The sequence below is a fragment of the Macaca fascicularis genome, chromosome 16 (assembly GCF_037993035.2).
Source record: "Macaca fascicularis isolate 582-1 chromosome 16, T2T-MFA8v1.1".
Lineage (NCBI taxonomy): Eukaryota > Metazoa > Chordata > Mammalia > Primates > Cercopithecidae > Macaca > Macaca fascicularis.
This window is the reverse complement of record NC_088390.1, coordinates 89,234,736-89,258,951: the sequence shown is the minus strand read 5'-3', so window position 1 is coordinate 89,258,951 and position 24,216 is coordinate 89,234,736. Positions and strand designations below refer to the sequence as shown.

At 51.3% G+C, this 24,216-nt stretch overlaps 1 protein-coding gene across 19 annotated transcripts in view; it reads right to left on the bottom strand.

The window, feature by feature from the left end:
- The window catches only part of TBCD (tubulin folding cofactor D), a 189,128-nt gene that overhangs the window by 117,972 nt on the left and 46,940 nt on the right, over positions 1-24,216 (bottom strand). For 18 of the 19 annotated variants that reach the window (XR_012426388.1, XR_012426390.1, XR_012426389.1 and 15 more), the window contains 4 exons: positions 23,893-24,029; positions 22,245-22,305; positions 20,574-20,648; positions 14,962-15,056 (listed from right to left, as the gene is read on the bottom strand). Coding sequence is in view for 15 of the 19 variants with exons in the window: in XM_074021048.1 (XP_073877149.1) it covers positions 14,962-15,056; positions 20,574-20,648; positions 22,245-22,305; positions 23,893-24,029 (368 nt within the window). In the remaining 4 variants the exon portion in view is untranslated. Of the gene's footprint in view, positions 1-11,676; positions 11,887-14,961; positions 15,057-20,573; positions 20,649-22,244; positions 22,306-23,892; positions 24,030-24,216 lie in introns of those variants that run through there. The other variant, XM_074021056.1, reaches the window with a different exon arrangement.

Genomic DNA, 24,216 nt, shown 5'->3' with positions numbered 1-24,216 from the left:
TGTGGGTGTCTGCTTGTGCATGTCTACAGATGCATGTGCACATTTGATCGTGTGGATGTGTGCGTGTGCACGTCTGTGGGTGTACCCACTTATGCATCTCTGCGGGTGTGTGTGCGCATTCTATTGTGTGGGTGTGCATGTGTGCTATCTGTAGGGGGGCATATTCAATTGTGTGGGTGTGCGTGTGCATCTCTGTGAGTGTGGGCACATTCAATTGGGTATGCATGTGTGCATATCTGTGGGGGGTGTGCATTCAGTTGTGTGGGTGTGCACGTGTGCTATCTGTGGGTGTGTGCTCATTCTATCCTGTGTGTGCACATGTGTGCATATCTGCAGGGTTGTGTACACAGGTAATTGTGTGTGCACGTGTGCATATCCATGGGGGGTGTGCACACTCGATTGTGCAGGTGTCCATGTGTACATACCTGCGGGTGTGTACACATTTGTGTTAGTGTGAATGCATATGTGGGGGGGTATGCACGTTTGTGTGGGTGTGTACGTGTGCCATCTGTGGATGTGTGCACATTTGATCCTGTGGCCGTGCACATGTGCATATCTGTGTGGAGGGGGTGCACATCTGATTAGATGTGTGCATGTGCATCTCTGTGGGTGCGTGCACATTCGATCACGTGTGCATGTGTGCACACTCGATTCTGTGAGTGTGCATGTGTACATATCTGCAGGTGTGTGCACATTCGATTATGTGGGTGTGCACGTGTGCATATCTGCAGTGATGTGTGCATTCGATTGTGTGGGTGTGCACATGTGCATATCTGTGAGTGTATGCACATTCAATCGTGTACGTGTCCACATGTACATATCTGCTGGTGTGTGTGCATTTGTGTGGGTATGCAGGTGTGCATATCTGTGAGTGTATGCACATTCAATCCTGTGGGTGTCCACGTGCGCATATCTGCGGTTGTGTGTGCATTCTATTCTGTGGGTGTGTGTGTGTGCCTATCTGTGGGGGTGTGTGTGTACATTCAATTGTGTGGGTGTGCACATGTGCATATCTGTGGGGGGCGCAATCATGTGGGTGTCCACATGTGCATATCTGCAGGTGTGTGTGTGCATTCGATTGTGTGGGTGTGTGCATGTGCATATCTGTGAGTGTATGCACATTCAATCATGTGGGTGTCCACGTGTACATATCTGTGGGTGTTTCTGTGCATTCGATTGTGTGGGTGTGCACGTGTGCATATCTGTGGGAGTGGGTATGCGCATTCAACTGGGTGTGCACATGTCAACGTGCATGTGTCAGTGTGCAGGTGTACACGTGTATGCACTGCTGCATCTGTGCATAAATGTGTGAGCGTGCATGTGTGCACATGGGTTTAAATCTGTGGTCAAGTACAGGCATGTGCGAAGCACACCTGGGGTTATTCAAAGGCCATCCATAGGGTCCTCAGGCTTCAGAGTGCTTTATGAGTGTGCGCTTCCGGAGCCTCAGCCCCTAAGGCTCTGGTTTTGAAAGGGTTATCTCCATCCCCACGTCCCCTCTCACAACAGCCCTTTCTCTCACTTTTCAAGAAAGGCAGCCTCTCACCCAACACACGGGAAACATGCAGTGGGTGCGACAGGAACGGATGCAGTGGGTGTGACGACAGGAACGGATGCAGTGGGTGCGACAGGAACGGATGCAGTGGGTGTGACGACAGGAACGGATGCAGTGGGTGCGACAGGAACGGATGCAGTGGGTACGACAACAGGAACGGATGCAGTGGGTACGACAACAGGAACGGATGCAGTGGGTGCGACAGGAACGGCTCCAGTGACTGGGAAATGCTGCCCAGTGCAGGCGGCTGTCAACGCATCACTTCCCAGGACTGAGGCCACCCCACTGAAGCAGCTCAGATGCGATGATGGGAATTACCCAGTGACTGACCGGGAAATGCTTCCCCAATGCAGGCAGCTGTCAACGCATCACTTCCCAGGACTGAGGCCACCCCACTGAAGCTGCTTGGTGATGGAGCACAGAGGTCAGGCGTGAGCTTGGAAAAGGTTGAAACACCAGCATTGCTAAAGCAAAATTTCTGCCATTCCTAGCTACTTACATGAATAAGACTTCTTAGCACTTAAAACTAAAAGTAAAAATAGGGGCTGGGTGTGGTGGCTCACACCTGTAATCCCAGCACATTGAGAGGCCAAAGCGGATAGATTGCTTGAGGTCAGGAGTTTGAGACCAGCCTGGGCAACGTCTTTACTAAAAATAATTAGCCAGTTGTGGTGGCACATGCCTGTGTTCCCAGCAACTCTGGAGGCTGAGGTGGGAGGATGGCCTGAGCCTGGGAGGCAGAGGTTGTAGTGAGCCATGATCACACTACTGCGCTCCAGCCTGGGTGACAGAGTGAGACCCTTTCTCAAAAAAAAAAAAGTAAAAACAGTACTATTGTAGAACCTTGCCTTATTCTGCTTAAAAGCATGGCTCACGGCCAGGCACAGTGGCTCACACCTGTAATCCCAGCACTGTGGGAGGCTGAGGTGAGAGGACTGCTTGAGGCCAGGAGTTCAAGGAGTTCAAGACCTGTCTGGGCAACATAGGGAGGTCCCATCCCTACAAAAAACACAACAATTAGCTGAGCAATGTGGTGTTTGCCTGTAGTCCCAGCAACTTGAGAGGCTGAGGCAGGAGGACTGCTTGAGCCCAGGAGGTCAAGGCTGCAGTGAGCCAAGATCATACCACTTCACTCCAGCCTGGGTGACAGAGCAAGAACCATCTCAAAAAATAAAAATAAAAAATAAAAACAAAAAAAGCTTGACTCATCAAAAGATAACTCAAACTAAACAGCTATCTTGTCAAGAGCTAAATTTCAACAAAATGCTATTTTATGTTGGTTTGTACTAATTTGTTAAAACCCAATCTAGAAAAACTTCTAAATAACTAGCATCTTATGGCCATACAAAATGTAAAAGTTGAAGTTTACGTTCATGTTATTTTCTTTTGTTGCAGATATACGATAGATTAATAAAGATTCTTAGGCACTGAAATACATTATATTAGGGTAAAATGCTCTGGGAAAAAAGTAAATGGAAATATGGGCTTAAGAAGAAAAAGGAAGAATAAAATTTCTGTGAGGAAAAACTTGCCTATGAAATTGTTTTTTAGACAGGGTCTCGCTCTGTGGCCCAGGCTGGAGTGCAGTGGTGCGATCACAGCTCACTGCAGCCTCGACCTCCCTAGGCTCAAGTGATCTTCCCACCTCAGCCTCCCAAAGTGCTAGCAGTACAGGTGTGAGACACGGCGCTCAGCCCTGTGAAATTTTTAAGGAAGAATGGTAGATTATTCTACCTAGATTTCCCGGATTTATTTAGATGAGTGATGCAATTGTTTTATTTTAAAATGACAATACTCAGGATGGCAAATAGTTATTTGCAACTGGTTAGAGTTCTATAAAACCTGTAAGAGGCATACAGAGTTTGTCACAATTCCAAGCGGTATCTGAGGCCACTGCTTCAAGCTGTCCCTAAAGCAGCAGCAAGGGCACCAGCAGGCCCCCAGCCCTGTCGGGCACCCACCTCAGACAACCACTACACTAGCCCAAAAGGCACAAGGTCAAGATGCAGAACCATAAACACAGGCACAGTGCTGACTCACACACCAGGGCACTTCTGTTTATATACACCAGTATGTTTTGGCAAAGAACAAAAATATTACACCTCCAGCTTTCCAGAAACTAAACAGCCATGCAGGGAGCAGTGACAAGACATCACATGCCGCGGTCCACACTCAGGACCCAAAGCCTCACGCCCTGCAGACAAGGAGCTCTCACGTCACACCCTCAAGAACACAGCCCCTCCGTGTCAAAGGCCCAAAGATTCTGAGAACACCGTTTGATCGCTCACCAAAGGCACCAGGAATCATCTTAAATGACAAATAGGGAGAAGCAGGGGCAGCTGAGCGCCCTCCTGCAACTGGGCAGCGTGAGGGATCCCCGCCCGGGCACAACAGTTGTGGCACAGGCTACATGTGCCTGATGCATGGTGAGCTGCACTGTGAAAACCCTGCGCTCCGACACAATTCCTCCAAAGGTCATCTGCAACAGCTCACCCACTGCAGCCAGGACAAGCTCTTTGTGTCTCTCTCTAAAAGCAAAATCGACTCCTAGAGCTTTATAGAAAAAAAAAAAAAAAAAAACTTATTTTTTAACTACACTACATTTCTGCATTTATGCATCACTCGACTTAAGAGCTAAACACTCGTAATTTTTACATACAAAAAGTGATAAGCTCTCAAAAAGTTGAACACAGAATTACCACATGACCCAGTAATTCCACTTTTGCGTATATACCCAAAGGAACTAAAAAAGGGGGTCTCAAACAGGTACTTGTACCCATGTCCATAGCAGCATTATTCACAATACCCAAAAGGTGGGAAAAACCCAAGTCTCCACTGACAAATGAATGGATGGAGAAAATATGGCCAGGTGCGGTGGTGCACACCTGCAATCACAGCTACTCAGGAGGCTGAGGTAGGAGGGTTGCTCAAGCCCAGGAGTTGGAAGCTGTAGTGCACCATGACTGGGCCTGTGAATAGCCACTGCACTTCAGTCTGGACAATACAGTGAGATCCCATCTTTAAAAAATAAATATATGGGCCGGGCGCAGTGGCTCACGCCTGTAATCCCAGCACTTTGGGAGGCCGAGACAGGCAGATCACAAGGTCAGGAGATTAAGACCATCCTGGCTAACACGGTGAAACCCCATCTCTACTAAAAATACAAAAAAAATTAGCCAGGCGTGGTGGCGGGCGCCTGTAGTCCCAGCTACTCAGGAGGCTGAGGCAGGAGAATGGCGTGTACCCAGGAGGCGGAGCTTGCAGTGAGCCGAGATCGCGCCACTGCACTCCAGCCTGGGAGACTGAGCAAGACTCTGTCTCAAAAAAAATAAAAATAAAAGTAAAAATAAAATAAATAAATATATTGTATGTCCATACAATGGATCATTATTCAGATTATTCAGATTATCCTTGAAAACATGATGCTAAATAAAATAAGCCATACATGAAAGGCCAAATACTGTACAATTCCACTTGTGCAAGGTCTCTAACACAGGCAAAGTCCTTTTTCAAGCAGAAAGTAGACTAGAATTACAAAGGGTTGAAGGGAAGGAGAATCAAGGGCGAGCTACTTCTTAATCTGGGGTGATGAGAAGTTTTGGAACCAGATGATGGTCATGGTTGTACAAAAGTGAGAGTGTAATTAATGCCACTGGATTAATATGCTTAACAATTAAAAGAGCAAATTTCTTACATATATTTTACCACAATTTTCTAAGTAATAATAGAATATTCTAAAAACCACGGAATTATATATTTTAAATGGGTGATTTATATGGTAGGTGAATTACATATCAATAAAGCTGAAAAAAAATGAAGGATTCTTGAATTCACACGTAAGACAAGATGCCAACAAAGCCCTTTCTAAACGGTCTTAACAGGGGCCACTGCCGTCTGCCCCACCAGTGTTAACGCTCAGCCAAAATGCCACGTTCTACAGGGAGGGAGGGAGAGCAGGGCGGAGAGCAACACAAAACACACACATTCACGCAAGGAAAAAACACATTAACACAAAAGAACAATCGGTCCATGTACAAAGTCAAAGATGTCTCATGCTTTTCATTTTCCTGAAAACCTGAAAGCTTAAAAGCCGACCAAGATTAAACAAGCCAACAAAAACAGGCGGGGAACTGGACACCGGGGCTGTGTCAGGACCAGCTCGGAGCTGACCTCTGCCAAGCCCCCCAATCACCTGGGAACTGAGGTACACAGGCCTGCGGGGGCGCAGCAGGGTCAGGCCAGGCCACAGCCAAGGCTGGACAGACAGCAGGGCCCCCCACAGGAGCCTGAGCCAGCCTCGGCACTGAGCCCTCACGGCTCCACCAGGGAGGGCGGGCCCTGTCCCTAGACCTCAGCTGGGGCTGCTCCTGGAACTCACCGTCCACCTCTGTATTCCAGAGCCTGTGAGGAAACTCGGCTCCTCCACCCCTCCCCCTCTCAGAATCGGACTCCTCTCCTACAAAATATCCCTCTGAAGGAGCCCCTGCCAGTTTGCTTCCTTCCACCTCGGCTGCTTCTCCCCTTTTCTCCACCTCCCCAGGCCAGTGAGCCCGGGAACCTGGTTTGAGCTTTTCCACCCCCTCCTGTGTGAACTCAACCAGCCCATAACTTTGTAGACCATTTCTATGCGGAAGGCTCCAACATGTCACTCACTGACCTTCTTACTATCTCACTCTCTTTCACTGAATAGAACAGCAAATTCGTTGAGTTCGGAATCCTAAATGCAGCATAAGTATTTCCTTTTCTCCTTCTTCACAGCTCTGGTCTCAAACCAAACCACGGGAAGCACTGTGGCGGCTCCCAAACAGCCTCGCTGTTCCTTTCCACTGCGCTCCCGTGTATTCCCCAGTATCTGATTTTATGTCGAATAATTTCCAAATCCCTCACTGTCTTCCGAAGCCCCTCTGGATCTAGCCCCAGGAGCTTTTCTGTGCCCACTCTTCCGCTCTTTCGGCCGCCCCAGCTCGTGCGAGCCTTCGTTCCTCTTTCTGAGATGCTGCGGTCAGGAGTCCACCCTGCTTGGCTCCTTCACGGTAGAAGCTCTCAGGGTAAATGTCACCCCAGGAGGTCTTCTCCAAGTCCTATTCAAGTCACTGGTTGGCCCCATCACTGAGGATCTCACCGCCCTTGTCTATTTTCTTAACCACTTCATCCGTTCTCTGAAATCGCCCCCTGGTTTCCTTGTTTAACGTCTGAATCTCCCTCCAAACTCTGTCCCCTTCACTGTCACAGACACGCTGTGTCCTCACGTCCTCACCTCCACTGCCAAGAGCACTGGGCGCCAATCGCATTTGTCGTAGGAAGGACGTGCAGAGTTTTTGTCATCCAGAGAGAAAAACACGACGGTTTCCTTAGGAAAAGCCGGAAAACATTGTCCACAGGTGGCAAGTAATCTACTGAATGGTGCTTTTAACAAGACCCAGATGCAGCAACATCGTCACAAGATGCTGCTTGTACGTCTTTGATGAACGCTGAGAGCGTGTGTGCTAATGTGACTTTATATAGTTTTCAAAATTTATAAAAATTTATTTAAAAATTTTTTCAAAACATTTTTTGTTTTGATAGGAGTTAGGCAGCCTGTATTTCTGACATGCAGGGCTTACTACCTGGTGCAGGTTCACAGGGACCTTGAGCCTCCTAGCAGTAAAACAAACATGCTCTCCGTCCTTCAGAAAGTTACAGAAGGTTCTCTATGGCTGTGGGACACCAGACAATGACACTTTATAGGACATGGGGCGACAGACTGACTGCACCTTCTGGGGGAAGGGGTAGGCCTCCTTGAGAGAGGGCAGTGAAGGACCCCAGCCTGAGGATTGTATAGGGAGCTTCCTAAATTTGAGGGAAGGCATGAGAAAAGCTTTGTAGATGCTAATTTAACAGACCTGCTTTAGCCACACAGTGTGAATAAACAGACCTATGTCACCAACACAGCCCTCAAATCTGTTATTTGGGAAACACATATGCAAAGATTTCTTCCTATTTAGGTTTTAAAGCAAAGGCTAAGTGCTGGGAAGCAAGTGGAGCCACTGTGCTGAGTCTTAGACAAAGACTTTAAATCAACGGCTTGAAATATGCTCACAGATCTCAAGAGAACTGTGGACCAAGAACTAAAGGAGACCAAGAGAACAGCATTTAAACTAACATGGAATGTTGATAAAGAGAGAAATTATAAAAAGAGGCTGGGCACAGCAGTTCACTCCTATAATCCCAGCACTTTGGGAGGCCAAGGCAGGAAGATCACTTGAGTCCAAGAATTTGAAAGCAGCCTGGACAATAAAGTGAGATCCTGTTTCCACAATTTTTTTTTTTTTTTTTTTTTTTTTTTTTGCAGTGCCATCAGGCCTGTAGTCTCAGCTGCTCAGGAGGCTGAGGTGGGAGAACTGCTTGGGCCAGGGAGGTTGAGGCTGCAGTAAGATGTGATTCTACCACTACACTCCAGCCTGGGTGACAGAGCAAGACCCTGTCTCAAAAAGAAATTATTAAAAGAGAAACTAAAGAGAAATTCTGGAACTGAGGGCTCAAGAGCTGAAATGAGTGTGGATCCTAAGAGACTTCTAGGGCACCATCGAGCGTGCCAACATGTGTGTTAATGTAACAAGAGTCCCATAGGGAGAGGGAAGGGGCAGCAAAAATACCCCAAGAAACAATGACTGAAAACTTCCCAAGTTTGATGAAAGACATGAATCTACACATCCAATAAGCTCAGAAAAACGCCAAATGCTAGTTATTATTACCCAAATCAATATGCACAATTCTCAATCAGTAAGGATAGCAAGGAAAATAGGATTCATACAAAATGTCCAAAGAGATCAGAACACTTGACATTTTTCAAAAAGCAAAATACTGATGAAAACCACAAAATGCATGATTAGGAGCACATGTATAAACTTTATCAAAATAGTACAGTTGACTGGACATGTTGGCTCACGCCTGTAATCCCAGCACTTTGGGAGGCCAAGGCGGGCAGATCCCTTGAGGTCAGGAGTTCAAGACCAGCCTGGCCACAAGGTGAAATCCCGTCTCTACTAAAAATTAAAGAATTAGCCAGGCATAGTGTTGGGCGCCTATAATCCCAGCTACTCAGAAGACTGAGGCATGAGAATCGCTTGAACCTGGGAGACAGAGCTTGCAGTGAGCCGAGATGGCACCACTGCACTCTAGCCTGGGTGACAGAACAAGGCTCTGTCTCAAAAAAAAAAAAAAAAGTAAAGTTAAACCAAATACATCCCCTCACCTGTGCTTCTTGTATCCAACAAGGGAAACCATAAGGGCTCACAAACATTACATGAGCTTACTCACGGTGAGGAGTACCCACTTCCTCCTGCTACAACAACAGAGGGGTTCAAAGAGGAGCCACAAAAAAGGTGAAAGGACCTATGCCAGGACCACTCAAGAGTATTGGAATTTGAATCACCTAAAATAAAGACCAAGTAGCCCTTTAACAATAGTCCTCAGATGTGATGATGTGAAGAGAAAAAACATGGCCCACTGTCCACAGGCCAAGGCAGGAGTATCGCTTGAGTGCAGCAGTGTAATCACGGCTCACTGCAGCCTCAATCTCCTGGGCTCAAACAGTTCTCCCACCTCAACCTCCTGACTAGCTGGGACTGCACCCAACTACTTTTTTAAAACAATTTGTGTAGAAACAGGATCTCGCTTTGTTGCCCAGGCTGCTTTTGAATTTCTTTAAAAAATTAGCTGGGCATGGTGGTGTGCACCGAGTCAGAGACCTAGAAATAGGCTTACAGGACAACAGCTGGAGACTGTGTGTTTGTGTGTGCGTGTGTGTGTGTTTTTTTTTTTTTTGCAGGAAGTCAGGGACCCCGAACAGAGGGACCGGCTGAAGCCGTGGCAGAAGAATAAATTGTGAAGATTTCATGGACATTTATTAGTTCTCCAAATTAATAATTTTATAATTTCTTACGCTTGTCTTTACTGCAATCTCTGAACATAAATTGTGACGCTTTCATGGACACTTATCACTTCCCCAATCAATATCCTTGTGATTTTCTATGCCTGTCTTTACTTTAATCTCTTGATCCTGTCATCTTCGTAAGCTGAGGAGGATGTATGTCGTCTCAGGACCCTGGGATGATTGCGTTAACTGCACAAATTGTTTGTAGAGCATGTGTGTTTGAACAATATGAAATCTGGGCACCTTAAAGAAAGAACAAGATAACAGCAATGTTCAGGGAACAAGGGAGATGGCCTTGGACTCTGACTGCCGGTGAGCCGGACGGAACAGAGCCATATTTCTCTTCTTTCAAAAGCAAATAGAAATATCGCTGAATTCTTTTTCTCAGCAAGGAACACCCCTGAGAAAGAGAATGCGCCCCTGAGGGTAGGTCTATGAACAGCCCCCTTGGAGGCAGCTGTCTTTTACAGTTGAAGCCAAAGGGATGAAATAAGCCCCAGTTTCCTGTAGCGCTCCCAGGCTTATTAGGATGAGGAAATTCCCACCTCATAAATTTTGGTCAGACCAGTTGTCTGCTCTCAAACCCTGTCTCCTGATAAGATGTTATCAATGACAATGCGTGCCCAAAACTTCATTAGCAATCTTAATTTCCCCCCGTCCTGTGGTCCTGTGATCTCGCCCTGCCTCCATTTGCTTTGTGATATTTTATTACCTTGTGAAGCATGTGATCTCTGTGACCCACACCCTATTCCTGCACTCCCTCCCCTTCTGCAAATCGCTAATAAGAACTTGCTGGTTTTACGGCTCGGGGAGCATCAAGGATCCTGCCAATATGTGATGTCTCCCCCGGACACCCAGCTTTAAAATTTCTCTCTTTTGTATTCTTTCTCTTTATTTCTCAGACCAGCCGAGACACTTAGGGAAATAGAAAAGAACCCACGTTAAATATTGGGGGTGGGGTTTCCCGACTGTGTGTGTGTGTATGTGTGTGTGTACGTACTGTATGTGTGGAGAATAATCACCAGGATTCCCTAAAAAGTAACCCAAAGAAAATGCGGTGCTTCTTTCCTGAGTCCAACGGGCAAAGTACCCCTATTCAGAGGACTAAGGGCAAAAAGACCCAGGGTGCCTTCAAGGCAAACATGGCGTCACTGCCTGCCCACCTGACTTCCCTAGTTTTACTTCTTCCTCCTTTAGCATGCACCAGTGAAGCTCCACATTTCCTCTAAGACAAACAAAAGCTTCAGTCTCAAACATGCTCATCTGTATTGTCTTTCTAGAACATTTATTTGCCAAGTATTTGTTTCGCTTTTATTTCTGAGACGGGATCTTGCTCTGTTGCCCAGGCTGGAGTGCAGTGGTGTGACCTCAGTTCACTGCAACCTCCGCCTCCCAGGTTCAAGCGATTCTTCTGCCTCAGCCTCCCACGTAGCTGGGACTACAGGCATGTGACACCACATCCTTGTATTTTTAGTAGACGGGTTTGGCCATGTTGGCCAGGCTGGTCTTGAACTCCTGGCCTCAGGTGATCCTCCCACCTCGGCCTCCCAAAGTGCCGGGATTACAGGAGTGAGCCGCCGTGCCCAGCCTGTTTTCACGTTTGAAACTAAACTGACAGAGAACCACAGTAACTTTCCAAGGAGACAAGGAGGTGCAGGGACAGCTCAGTCATGTGACACAGAGGAGGCCGAAGGACTGAGCACGAGCTGTGGCTCCAGAAAGACTTCCTGGCTGCCACAGCTGCCGTGTGTGTGTGTGTGTTTGTTTAGAGATAGGGTCTCACTATGTTTTCCAGGCTGGTCTCAAATTCCTAGGCTCAAGTGATCCTCCTGCCTTGGCTTCCCAAGAGGCTAGGACTACAGGCACCGCCACCATACCGGGCTCCCAACTACAGCTCTATACAAACAGCACGGCTCTCAGAGGAATGGTGTGAGGTCTAAAACAAAAACATAAAAAGTACGCTGCAAACACTCAACAAACGTTAGCCCTGTCACCTCCTGAGCTGGCCCCAAGACGGGATCTCTTCACCTCGCCCTGCCCAGAGACAGCGTAGCTTCTCCACATCCCGCCAGGCACAGAATGAGGCTGCAGGGAGGGTTCCGCTCACACGGAGGGCACCGCCAGGCAGGAGGGGCCAGCCAACCACGCGAAGGTCTTGGGCCAGTGTATCCCACGTCACGTATCTGTTTCTGAACAAGAGCTTTACCTTTTTGCTGATGATGCCAACACCCGTCTCCTCTCTCTCCCGCCAACACCCGTCTCCTCTCTCCTGCTGCCCGGGGTCGGTGGGTGTCGCCGTAAGACACACCAGAGCACACACACGAGCCCGTCGGGTCTCTTGTCTCCTTCGAGTGAACCTGGAGCTGGCTCCCCGCAGGCAGGGACTTCATTCCATCCCAGCCACGCATTCACACACACACCCTCACACATTTGGTGTCACAAATAAACATGACGCGTCACCTGCTTCGGTGGAACAAAACGTTAAATAAAACCACAAGAGTACAACTTCATGGTTCTGGGGCAGGCAATGATGTCTTAGCTTTGACACCAGAAACACAAGAAAGAAAAGACTGATGAGCTGGACTTAATTAAAACTTAAAACCTGGGTCAAATACCACCATCAAAGACATTGAAAATACACCAGGTACAGCCTATAATCCCAGCACTTTGGGAGGCTGAGGCAGGAGGATCACTCGAGGCCAGAAGTTCAAGTCCAGCCCGGGCTACATAGTGAGACCCCATCTCTACAAAAAATTGTTTTAATTAGCCAGGCATGAAGGCCAGGTGCAGTGGCTCACGCCTGTAATCCTAGCACTCTGGGAGGCTGAGGCGGGGGGATCACTTGAGCTTAGGAGTTCAAGACCAGCCTGGACAACATGGGAAAACCCCACCTCTACAAAAAACACAAAAATTAGCTGGGCATAGTGGCTCGCACCTGTAGCCCCAGCTACTTGCGGGACTGAGGTAGGCGCATCACTTGAGCCTGAGAGGTGGAGGCTGCAGTGAGCCGAGATCACGCCACTGCACTCTGGCCTGGGCGATGGGAATGAGATCCTGTCTCAAAAAAAGAAAAAAAATTAGCCAGGCGTAGTGGTGACCCTGTAGTCCCAACTACTTGGGAAGCTAAGGTGGGAACATGGCTTGAGCCCAGGAGATCACGGTGGCAGCGAGCTGTGGTGGGGCCGCTGCACTCTAGCCTGGGCAATGGAGCGAGACCGCGTCAATCCATCAGTAGGAAGTGAAAAGGCAGCCGCGGAACGCAATAAAACATTTGCAAACCATACATCCAATATAAGACTCATACCCAGACCACATAAAAAACTCTTACTTACAACAATTTAAAAAATAATAATTTTTTAAATGAGTAAAGAACTTGAACAGACATTTCTCCAAAGAAGACATACAAATGGACAAACACAGAAAATGCTCAGTGTTATCAGTCGTTAGGGAAAAGCAAATGAAAAGCACAACAAGGTGGCACCCCACACTCACTAGGAGGGCTTTTTTTTTTTTAAAGAAGCAGGGGGCAAGTGCGGTGGCTCATGCCTGTGTTCCCAACACTCAGGGAGGCCAAGGCGGGTGGACAGCTTGAGCTGAGGAGTTCAAGACCAGCCTGGGCAATGTGGTGAAGTCCTGTATCTAACAAAACTAAAAACAATCTGGCGTGGTGGTGCGCACCGGTGGTCCCAGCTACTCAGGAGGCTGAGGTGGGAGGATCGCCTGGTCCTGGGAGGCGGAGATTACAGTGAGCAGAGATTGCATCACCGCACTCCAGCCTGGGCAACAAAGTGAAACCCGGTTCAAAAAAAAAAAAGATAAAAACAAGTGTTGGTGAGGATCAGAGGAACAGAACCCTCATACACTGGAGGCAGGAGTGTGAAATGGGGTAATCATTTTGGAAAAAGTGTGGCAGCTTCTCAGAAAGTTAAACATGGAGTCACCGTATGACCCAGCATTTCTACTTCTAGGTCTATATTCAACATCCACTCAAAAACATGTACACAATGTTCATGGCAGCATTATCCTAACAGTGAAAGGCAGAAACAGCCCAGAGGTCCATCAGCTGATGAACCGGATGGATAAAACGTAGTGTGTGGTGCATTTACACAGCAGGACGAGGCTCTGCCACAGGAAGGAAGGAGGCACTCCACAGGCTACCACACAGAGGAACTCAGTGGTAGAATTCACACACCAAAGATCACACGTTGTAGGTTCCACTTTTATGAAATGTCTATAAAAGACAAATTTCCAGAGACACCGGAGATGTGGCTGCTGGGGCGAGGGTGCTGGGGAGAGCGCAGTGAGTTCTTAAACACAGGGTTTCCTTCGGAGGCAATGAAAATGTTCAGGAATTAAATTATGGCGATAGTTGCACAATTCTGTAAATACACAAAACCACTTCATTGTGCACTTCAGTGAGTGCATTTTATGGTAAGTAAATTAAACTCAATAAAGAAGTCTAAAAATTAAAGAAGTCTGAAAAAAAAAAAAGCAGAAACATTAAAAAAAAGAACTGCCGGCTCTACAAGCTCTCCCCACACATCACAACGCCAAGTGCAAAGCAGTCGCTTCAGACGCCACCACAGCTCCGCACCGGGAAGACGCGGGGCCACCACATCTCAGGCGTCTTTATTTTGGACAGAACAAAGTGTCTGTGGTGAGGCCCTCTCAGGATGGGCCCCCACTCTATCCTGTACAGACATCCTTTCCTTCCTGCCCGCAGAGGGCACTGCCAGCCACACCCAGGGACTGTCCTCACCAAACACACACGGGGCTGCGTGTGGCCGCTGCTCAACAGAGGGTCTGCGGCAGTGCCCCTGCATCTGCCACGCTGCACCCTCTGCCCCCGCCCTGCCCCTGCCTCTGCCACGCTGGGCCCTCTGTCCCCACCGTGCCCTGCGTCTGCCACGCTGGGCCCTCTGTCCCCACCGTGCCCTGCGTCTGCCACGCTGGGCCCTCTGTCCCCACCGTGCCCCTGCGTCTGCCATGCTGTGCCCTCTGTCCCCACCCCACTGCTGGCCACTGCAGAGCTCCTCTGGCCCTCCACCCCAGTTCCCACCCTGGTTTCAAACTGGCATGAGCCTCATCTCCAGGGAGCACCACGTCACTCCAGGTGGCCTAGGATGCTGCCAGGGGTACCTGGTTCTAGAACTGAAGCAGGTGCCACCGCATGTGTCCTTAAGGGGCAACAACGTCCCTCAAGAATGAAAACTGGTTGTGGGGGGTAAGAAAATCAGACATTACAAGGATTCGTGGCCCTCTAAAACCAGGTACACAGGGTAATCTGTGGCATTAAAATTTCACAGCAGAAAAAAGAGGCAATTAGGAAATTACGAAGGCCGATGTGAGAAAAAGGTGGACAGACCTCGTTCTCAAGCTCTTCTGTGTGTGCCTGTGGCAGGGCCACACCGCGGAGATGGGATCAGACAAACGGCCGCAGCCTGCCACGGACAGCCTTGGTGACACAACTGACCGTGCTTCAGCTACTCACCATCCACGAGTCGAGACGGCAGCAACAGGCCTCTCCTGCCCAGCTCTGCCAGCGCCAGACATCCCCCGTGCCACGCCTTGTCGGTCTCCTGGAAACTGAGAGCAACAAAGATCCTGAGACCACAGCTCACGTGTCAGTTTTTGGTTCAAAGCCCACAGCATGGCAAGGAGCACAGCTTGGCAAGTCCATATCCTGTACCTGTAAGACACATTAAAACCTATTCATAAGTTTTTAAAGTATCAAGGCTGGGCACAGCAGCTCACGTCTACAATCCCAGCTGCTTGGGAGGCTGAGGCAGGAGAATCACTTGAACCCGGGAGGCGGAGGTTGCAGTCAGCTGAGATCGCGCCACTGCACTCCAGCCTGGGAGACAGGGCGAGACTCCATCTCAAAATAAAAAAATAATCAGATGGGTGAAGAAATAACATACTGTGACTGAGTACAAAGACAACAGCCGTGCCCACCCCAGGGCCTCTTCAGATCTCCCGAGAGTGAGGACAAGTCTTGGTCAGTCCCCAAACAAAGAGACCGTCCCGTCCGTGCCATCCCAGGTGCAGTTTCCCCACCACAGTGGTATCACTCCAAGTACGGGCAACACCCACGCTCCCATAGAAAGAAACAAGATACTTCAGAAAAGTGTTAACAGTATTAAAAGTATTAGAACAGGAATCCTAGCACAGGAAGATGCCAGTAGAAAAGGCAGCAGGAAGACACCCCACCGTTTAGTCAAGTTCAAAATTAAAAGCTAGAATAATGAATTGGCATTTCGAGATTTTTCACAGTACTTGAAATACGAACTTTTAATGAACAACTGCAATGCCCATTGATCAAGTCATAATATTTTATATTTACTAATTTCCCTGGGGTGGGGTTCAGAAGCTCTGCTGAGGCTTTTACTGATTCTCATTAAATTTGACAGCAAAGAAATGTTTAGGAAAACCCACTAAGTTGTATGACTAGCTGGCAATCAACAGCGACAAGAATACTTAGGAAAATCGGAGAGTGCCCGTCCACCCGGCGGCTGCCTCGCCTGTGGCGTGCCCAGCCCAGAGGAGAGGAGAGGTTGAGACAGACACCAGCTGCTCCTCAGAGCTCACTGTCACCGACTGCCTCAACCACAATTATACTTTTTCCAAGTTCCAGGTGTTTTACTGTCTGCCCAGAGGCTCCACGAGCCCTTGCATATTTTCACATCAGCACTTGTGTCCTTTAGGGTTTTCACTGGAGAAAGATGCTTCACACCTTTCACAAAGATTTAGTAACATCTGAATGAACTTGACAAAATACCAAGGTTACCGTGACTTAAAAATACCAAAACAAATGCCTGTCAGGCCAATGTTTACTTCCAAATCAGACGTGTTCACTGCGGCACGGTGGCGAGGGCGGCAGGGTCCAGGGGGTGCCATCCATGCATGAGGCTCGCCTGAGAGGCCCAGCCGCCCGCGGCACCGCCGAACCGGAGAGGGGGCCCTGGCCATGGACACCAGGGGCAAGAAACCAAGCAGCTGGGGGCGAGTTCCTGCCCCAGACCCAAGCTGAAGGCGCTCCTGGGCGCACAGCGGGGTCTCGGGAGGGAAGACAACAGAAAGTGGTGGAAGCTCTGGGTGGGAGAGGAACAGAGAGAGAGTCGCAGGTACATGGGTCTCAGATTACCAAGTGCAAGGGAAACAGCACTAACGTACAATGGCCTCAAAGATGCGTTTGGTGGAGAAGCGTGACAAGCAAGCCACTATCTGTGTAAAATGAAAGAAACAATTTGAGCCAGGCACAGGGCTCAGGCCTATAGTCCCAGTACTTTGGGAGACCGAGGCAAGAGGATTGCTTGAGGTCAAGAGTTCAAGACTAGTCTGGGCAACATAGCAAGACTCCATCTCTACAAAATAAAATAAAATAATTAGCCGGGTATGGTGGCGCACACCTGTAGTCCTAGCTACGCAGAGGCTGAGGCGGGAGGATCACTTGAACTCAGAGGGTAGAGGCCGCAGTGAGCTACCATGGTGCCTGAGCAACACAGCAAGACCCCATCTCTAAAAACAAAACAGCTGGGCGCGGTCGCTCATGCCTGTAATCCCAGCACTTCTGGAGGTCGAGGAGGGAGGATCACAAGGTCAGGAGATCAAGACCAGACTCGCCAACATGGTGAAACCCCATCTCTACTAAAATACAAAAAATTAGCCGGGCGTGGTGGTGCGTGCCTGTAGTCCCAGCTACTCAGGAGGCTGCGGCAGAGGAATGGTTTGAACCCAGGAGACGGAGATCACAGTGAGCCGAGACCCTGCCACTGCACTCCAGGCTGGTGACAGAGCAAGACTCCATCTCAGAAACAAACCAAGAAAACCTCTGTACCCTTGGCCGGGCGCGGTGGCTCAAGCCTGTAATCCCAGCACTTTGGGAGGCCGAGACGGGCGGATCACGAGGTCAGGAGATCGAGACCATCCTGGCTAACCCGGTGAAACCCCGTCTCTACTAAAAAATACAAAAAAAAACCCTAGCCAGGCGAGGTGGCGGGCACCTGTAGTCCCAGCTACTCGGGAGGCTGAGGCGGGAGAATGGTGTAAACCTGGGAGGCGGAGCTTGCAGTGAGCTGAGATCCGGCCACTGCACTCCAGCCTAGGCGACAGAGCGAGACTCCGTCTCAAAAAAAAAAAAAAAAAAAAAAAAAAGAAAACTTCTGTACCCATCACACCTGCATCAGTTCCCAGGGGGATGAGGGATGAGGAACGGGTGCCCCGGGTCACTGTGGAGCGGGGGAGGCTGTCTTCTTCTTCTTCCCTTCAGTTTCAATTCTGAACTAACATATCACCCAGCCTAAAACCTCAGTGAAACTGTAAAGCTGGAGCAGGAAGGAACCCATGTGGGGAGGCTCCTGCTGACACAGGGTGGGGGCGGGTGGCGGGGGCACAGCGTGGTGCCGTGGCTTCCAAACGCTCCACACCAAGTGTCTCAGGAGACGCTCGGGCAAGTCAGCAGGACCCACAGCTGGGCCTGGGCACAGGTTCACTTGGTTTGCTCATGGGAGAACCCAATGGGGTTGGCACAGACACAGACACACTCCTCTCCAAGGCACCCTGCTTCTGCCACAGCCTGTGGTCTGGCACTACGTCCTGGGTCCTGGGTAATGCTGCAGGACCGGGGATGGGAGTCGGAAGGGGGCCCCAGGTCCTGAGGGAGTCGTGCATGCTTTGGGGACAGCCACACCAGCCACACAGGTCCTGAACCCCCTGGGGATGGGTGCAGCTCCACTCTGTATAACCCAGCCCAGAAATGGAGCGGGGAGTAAGTTAACTGTCCTGGGTGCTGGGTGTTCTTACAGTTAATATAATTAATGCCCTTTCTCCAACCCGTTTCAGAAGAGGCTGGTAGCTCACCACACATCCCAGGGAAGGACAAGATTGGAGCAGCCACCACGCAGGGCTGTGGGCCGCCCCACGCACCAGCAACTCCTGGCTTCCTGGTGTCTTCAGACATCCTGCTCTGAGGCTGCACCTTTCTATGCCATGGTTGATAATCACATGCTGAGCACACAGGGAAAGGGGAGGCAGGCGCTGACCAGAGCTGCATCCGCGAGGACTCAGGGTGACAGCCCTGTAGCTGCTTTGGGCTGAAGGTCCTGAGAAATCCACAGTAAAAAGGCCCCCCTGTCCCAGAACCTAGCTACAAAAATGGAATGAGAGCATTAAAATAACAAAAATAAAGGTAAAGAAGCACGTGAAGATTAAACCAGCCAGGACAAATGAAACCAGACCAAGATGGTGAGCTGGAGTAAGGAACACACAATCCAGAGAGGCTGCACCTTGTGGGGGGAAAGACACACAGTGAGTTTCAGGAGACACACTAGGCCTGACGAGCAGGCAGCCCAGCAGCCGGAGGAGAGAGGCAAAGTCCAGAGAGGCATGGGCAGGCCCGGCCTGGAGCCCACCACACTGTTGTGAAGGCCGCAGGTGGCACCAGGTGACAGGAGGACGTACGCCCACCACAACCACCAGAAAGGAGCTCCAGGGACACACCTGAAACGAGGCTGGAGCTCCAGGGACACACTGGAACGAGGCTGGAGCTCCAGGGACACACTGGAACGAGGCTGGAGGTCTCGTCCTACAGAGAAGCCAAGCTCGGAGCACCCTCAACCCCGCCTCCCATCAAGCGGTTACAATAAAGAACGTGCTTCTGCTAGGAACGTTTCCACTGGAAGAACATTTCTCACGCTTGCTCACTGCTCTGAAAAACATGACCCATATCTGACACATTGTTTCCTGTGCTCCTGAAATTGTCACTGAGCAGGCTGGAGGCTAAGTGCACAAGAAACCTGCTCCAGAAGGAAAACAAGACTTTGTGGACAGCTGCCGGAGCTGTCCCTGGTGACTCACAGGCAGCACGAACTGGAGCCTCCAAAGTGCTGACAGACAGCTTTCTCCACGGTGTCCGGGCTAATGCAGAGCAACATTACGCCCGGGGTCCTGAGCAAGCCGGACGCCTGCCCTCCACCCTCCGCTTCTGAAACTGGGAGACATTACGCCCGGGGTCCTGAGCAAGCCGGACGCCTGTCCTCCACCCTCCGCTTCTGAAATTGGGAGACATTACGCCCAGGGTCCTGAGCAAGCCGGACGCCTGTCCTCCACCCTCCGCTTCTGAAACTGGGAGAGACATTTACACAAGCAAAAGTGGAGTCCTGAGCAAACTGGACGCCTGTTCTCAGTCCTCTGCTTCCAAAACTGGGAGAGACATTTACACAAGCAAAAGGAAGAATCCCTGGGGAGGTCACAGATCGATGCCTCATATGTGTGACCACACCAGGGCTGGTCTGCAGGCCCCAGGCTGAAACCCCAGGCCCTGCCACCTGCACATTCCAGCCCACACCTCTACCACCCACAAGCCATACGGCCGCAAGGCTCAACTCCCTGAAGGCTGACAAGACAAATGCAGCACAGCACATGTGGCTGTCTAAATTCAGTTTTGTTCTGAGACCGGGTCTCAGTCTGTTGCCCAGTCTGGAGCAGTGGCATCATCATGACTCACTGAAGCCTCAAACTCCTGGCCTCAAGTGATCCTCCCACCTCAGCCTCCCAAGTAGCTGGGACCACATTTAACTAATTTTTTAACTCTTTGTAGAGATGGGGTTTCGCTTCGTTGCCCAGGCTGGTCTCGAATTCATTGGCTCAAGTAGTCCTCCCACTTTGGCCTCCCAAAGCCTCACATTTCATTAAAATGAAATTCAACTTTGAACTCAGGCCTTGGCCACACCAGCCTCACTGCAAGGTCTGAGTGATACACGTGGCTAACGGGCAGGTGAGGGGCAGACCCGAACCTCCCACAGAAAGCTCTTGGAGCAGCCCCAACTCACTTAATAGAGCTTTTCCTTTCAGAACAAACATCTACCTGGGTATATGTCTAAACTGACTCTCTTTCCCTTAAGGTTTTTAAATAGAAAGGAGTTGATAAAAGTAACACACCAGAAATAACAAGAGTTCTCAAGTTTAACTTCGAAAGGGGGAAAAAAGAGCTTCTGGAGTCTGACAAACAGCTCAATGAAAATAAAGCATGAAAGGGTATAAAGAAAGCCAGGGCTTCTCAACTCAGGGTCAGGCCCACACACCTCCCCGGCTCTTCTCACATACCTGAAGCAGTCCAGCACAGACCCGACCACATCATCCGCCAGGGCTTTGGGAAGCCTGCCAGCCATCCTACCGATGCTGAAAGAGAAACGCAGCAATCCGTCAGGGGCACCAGCCTGTCGCCAAGGGCGTGCGTGACACGTGTGAATGTCCTGAACAAAAGCCTTTCCTCCAGAGACCAGGAGAGGAGGGCCGACTCCAGGAAAGCCTACACCCTGCTCGGAGCCCCCGTGGTAAAATACGCCGAAGGGTAAAGCAGCCTGCACACGTCTGAAGCCAGCCAGATTCAAAAGGGACGAGTGAGCACACGGAGCACGGGGCAGGTCACCATGTACCACCGTGACGCGGACACCGCAGGCCACCAGTGACGGCTGAGGGCAGCGAGGCAGCAGGCAAACGCTGAGGGCTTCCCCTTGACCCTCCCTACTGGAGCAGGGCTTCCTCTGTGCCGCCCCAAATACTGACTGCGCAGGTTCCCCTCAGGCCAGGTGAGATGGGCTCACGGCCCCACAGGGAGGCTGCCTGGGGCTGGCTCACAGGGTCCAAGTCCCTGGAGATGGCCCCACGGGGAAGGTCCTGGCCAGAGGCCTCCAGGAAGGACCCTGGGAAGGCTTGCCCAGCCTCTCACTGCGTGGGCCTATCACATTCAACCAGACAAGCCTCCGGGCTGAGAAGCCATCCCCCGTGAACAGCAACACAAAGGCCTATATGAGCCCCTGCAGCCCTGTGGAGCTCCTCCTAGAGCTCATCGTATGGACTGACCCAGCATAGATGCACAAGAGAGCAAGGGCAAAAACCAGCCTCCCCATCCCCCAGCATCTGCTGGCCCCTCTACCTGCCTCATCCCCCAGCACCTGCCGGCCCCTGCCTCTGCCTCATCCCCTCCACAGCAGGGACCTCCCTGACACCTCAGCACCTGCCAGTCCCTGCCTCTGCCTCATCCCCTCCACAGCAGGGGCCTCTCTGCCCCCCAGCACCTGCCAGTCCCTGCACCTGCCTCATCCCTCTACAGCAGGGGCCTCTCTGCCCCCCAGCACCTGCCAGCCCTTGCACCTGCCTCATCCCCTCCACAGAAGGGACCTCCAACACCTCAGCACCTTCTTCACGTATATCACTGTCCCTGCACAGCCCAAGCCCACAGGGCCACCAGCTCCTCCAGGCCAGGGCTCCACCTGCTGTGCTCAAGGCCAGGCCCTACTAGATCTGCCCCACGACCTCCACTGAGGCCCGGGATGCAGGGTGTGTGTCAGCTCCCACTGGTATGACAGGTGCTAGTGAGGGGTGAGTGAGGGGCTGGCACCTCGCTCACCCCACAAAAGAGGGCTCTTCCCTGAGCACCATCACTGTAGAAGCCGTGACCCCCATCTGTGGGGAACAACAGGTAGGGGGGCACAGTGAGGAGGATGTGGAAAAACAAGGGAACATTTTGAAGATAAACAGGTAAACCTGGTCTGCTCGTGACCCGGCAGGGCCAGCCAGAGGCAAGAGGACGGAGGAGCCTAAAGCTCCACCTCGGGAACCATCTTCACGCCATGAAGTAACACACGTTAAGTTGGAGGGGGCCGCGGAGGGGCCACGCTGCCACTCCAAAGTTGTCGGGTATTTGTAGCTGTTGAATCGCACTTGAGAGGCTGGTCCACTCCCCAGGGTGCTTCTGTGGCCGCGGACACCTACCCTTTGGCTGCAGACCACCGCACAACAGTGTCCTTGTCCTTCAGTCCGACCAGCAGCTGCTCTGTAGGAAGAAGGTGGTGATGCACGACAGAGTCCACACCAAGTTCCTAGTTTCCCAGCCTCAAGGTGACCCATCCTATAAGCTACTCAGTGCATAGGATGAAGGGAATTACATTAACAATACTAATTGTAATGACAGGAAAAGAACATTTCCTTCTCTCCCTTCTCAAATAATCACATACAGCCAAATTCCTAAGTCCTCTGTTCCTAAGAAACAGATCTACCCCATCGAAGCAGGCGACAGGGAGCAGCTGCCTGCCTGCCCCCAGGTGAAGGCCAACATCAAGGGCCCCACCCAGGCCAGGGGAAGGGCCCACAGCTCAGGGTGACCGAAGTGGGCTCGGAAGCTTCCAGAGAAAAGCCCCGGACAGCGGCTGCACAAAGACGCCTCTCCCAGGGACCAGGCCTTGGCTGAACTTTTAAGAACCACACAGAAGCCCAGAGGACGCGGGGAGGGGCTGGGTCACATGGTGAGGGCCCTGCAAGCCCCAGCAGGGGTGAAGCCTCAGCCTGAGGGCACCAAGCAGCCCTGGGAAGACCCGGAAGGAGAAGCTCGCTGAGTGACCACAGGGGAGGGTGGAGGGACAGTCTGGAGCCAGCACAGCAGCTGGAATGCAGGCAGAGGGGACTGCCCGCAGGGGGTGGGAGACAGGAATGAGCCTGGGGCAGGTGGCGGACACGGGGAAAGGGCAGACCCAGGACCCCGCCCGGGACTTGGAGCCGCCCAGCACAGATGCGGGCGCCTACCACGCAACCAGGGAGGGCTCTGAGAAGCAAAGGTCAAGGGAAGGGCCAGAGTGCATGCTGGCTCGGGGCTGGCAACGGCGCCGCAGGCGCCCTGATGGTCACGGTCGAGGTGGGGTGCAGATGACTCTGGGCAGAAACCGGCCCTGGAGGGAGCGGAGGGGATGTGAGCAGAGGGCGGCACAGCACAGGCAGCGCGGCCCCGCCCGCCCATCAGGAAGCTGGGGACACTGGGAGGATGGGGGCCTCACAGGGAGGGGACATGAGGCCCTGCCTGGGTCCAGGGAAGACCTCATCCAACCCGCAGCAGGAGGGCAGGACAGTGTGTGGACAGCAGCCAGTCCCAGGATGGCCGCCGTGAGGGGCTCCGCTGACGGCTCTAGCTGTCTCTGTGCAGCAGGAGACCCCACAGGAGGGGAAAAGGGCAGTGGATGGAGACCCCTGCAAGGTGTAATGTGGTTTAAGGGAGTTTGAAACGGCTCCTGAGGTAAGGAACTGAGCAGGGTTTAGGGGCCAAGGAGCCAGAGACCTGAGCCCCAGGGACCCCAACTCAATTTCCTGGGAGAACTGTTTCCTGAGGACACGCCCAGCTGCCCAGGTCAGGAAGGTAGGGAGGCGGTGGGAAAAAGGGCTTCTATGGCACACAGGAAGAGACTGTCCACAGGCAGGGACAGGCCTGGGTTCAGGAGCCAGAGGACAGGCAGTGACCATGCACTGGCCAAAGGGAACCGGTGGCCAGACAGTGCTGGCACCAGGAAGGGAAGAAGGAAGTGTGGTCCTGGAGTGGAGGGGAATTGGCCTGACGATGCCCAAGAGCAGAGGCCGCCGCTTATACCCCACGCACCTATCACGCTCTCCACGCCCTCTGGGACGTCGTCATCTTCGTCGGCATCCTCGGTCGGGATGAGCGGCTTCTGCTCGCTCTGGCCCTGAGCGAGAAGCTGCAGATTTGCAGCCAAGGATCGGCAGCCACGCTGATACCTGTGCAAACAAAGCATCCTCAGATCAGCTTTGCAGCTCACAGCATCCTGAAGACTGAAATCAGTCATTTACTGTCACTGAATCTTAAAGGATGCCTGTGAAAATTCCACGCACTTTGCAGAGACCGGATAAGAAGGGGAAACCCGGAGGCACCGCCATCAGCACAAACTGCCAGGACGACCCATGT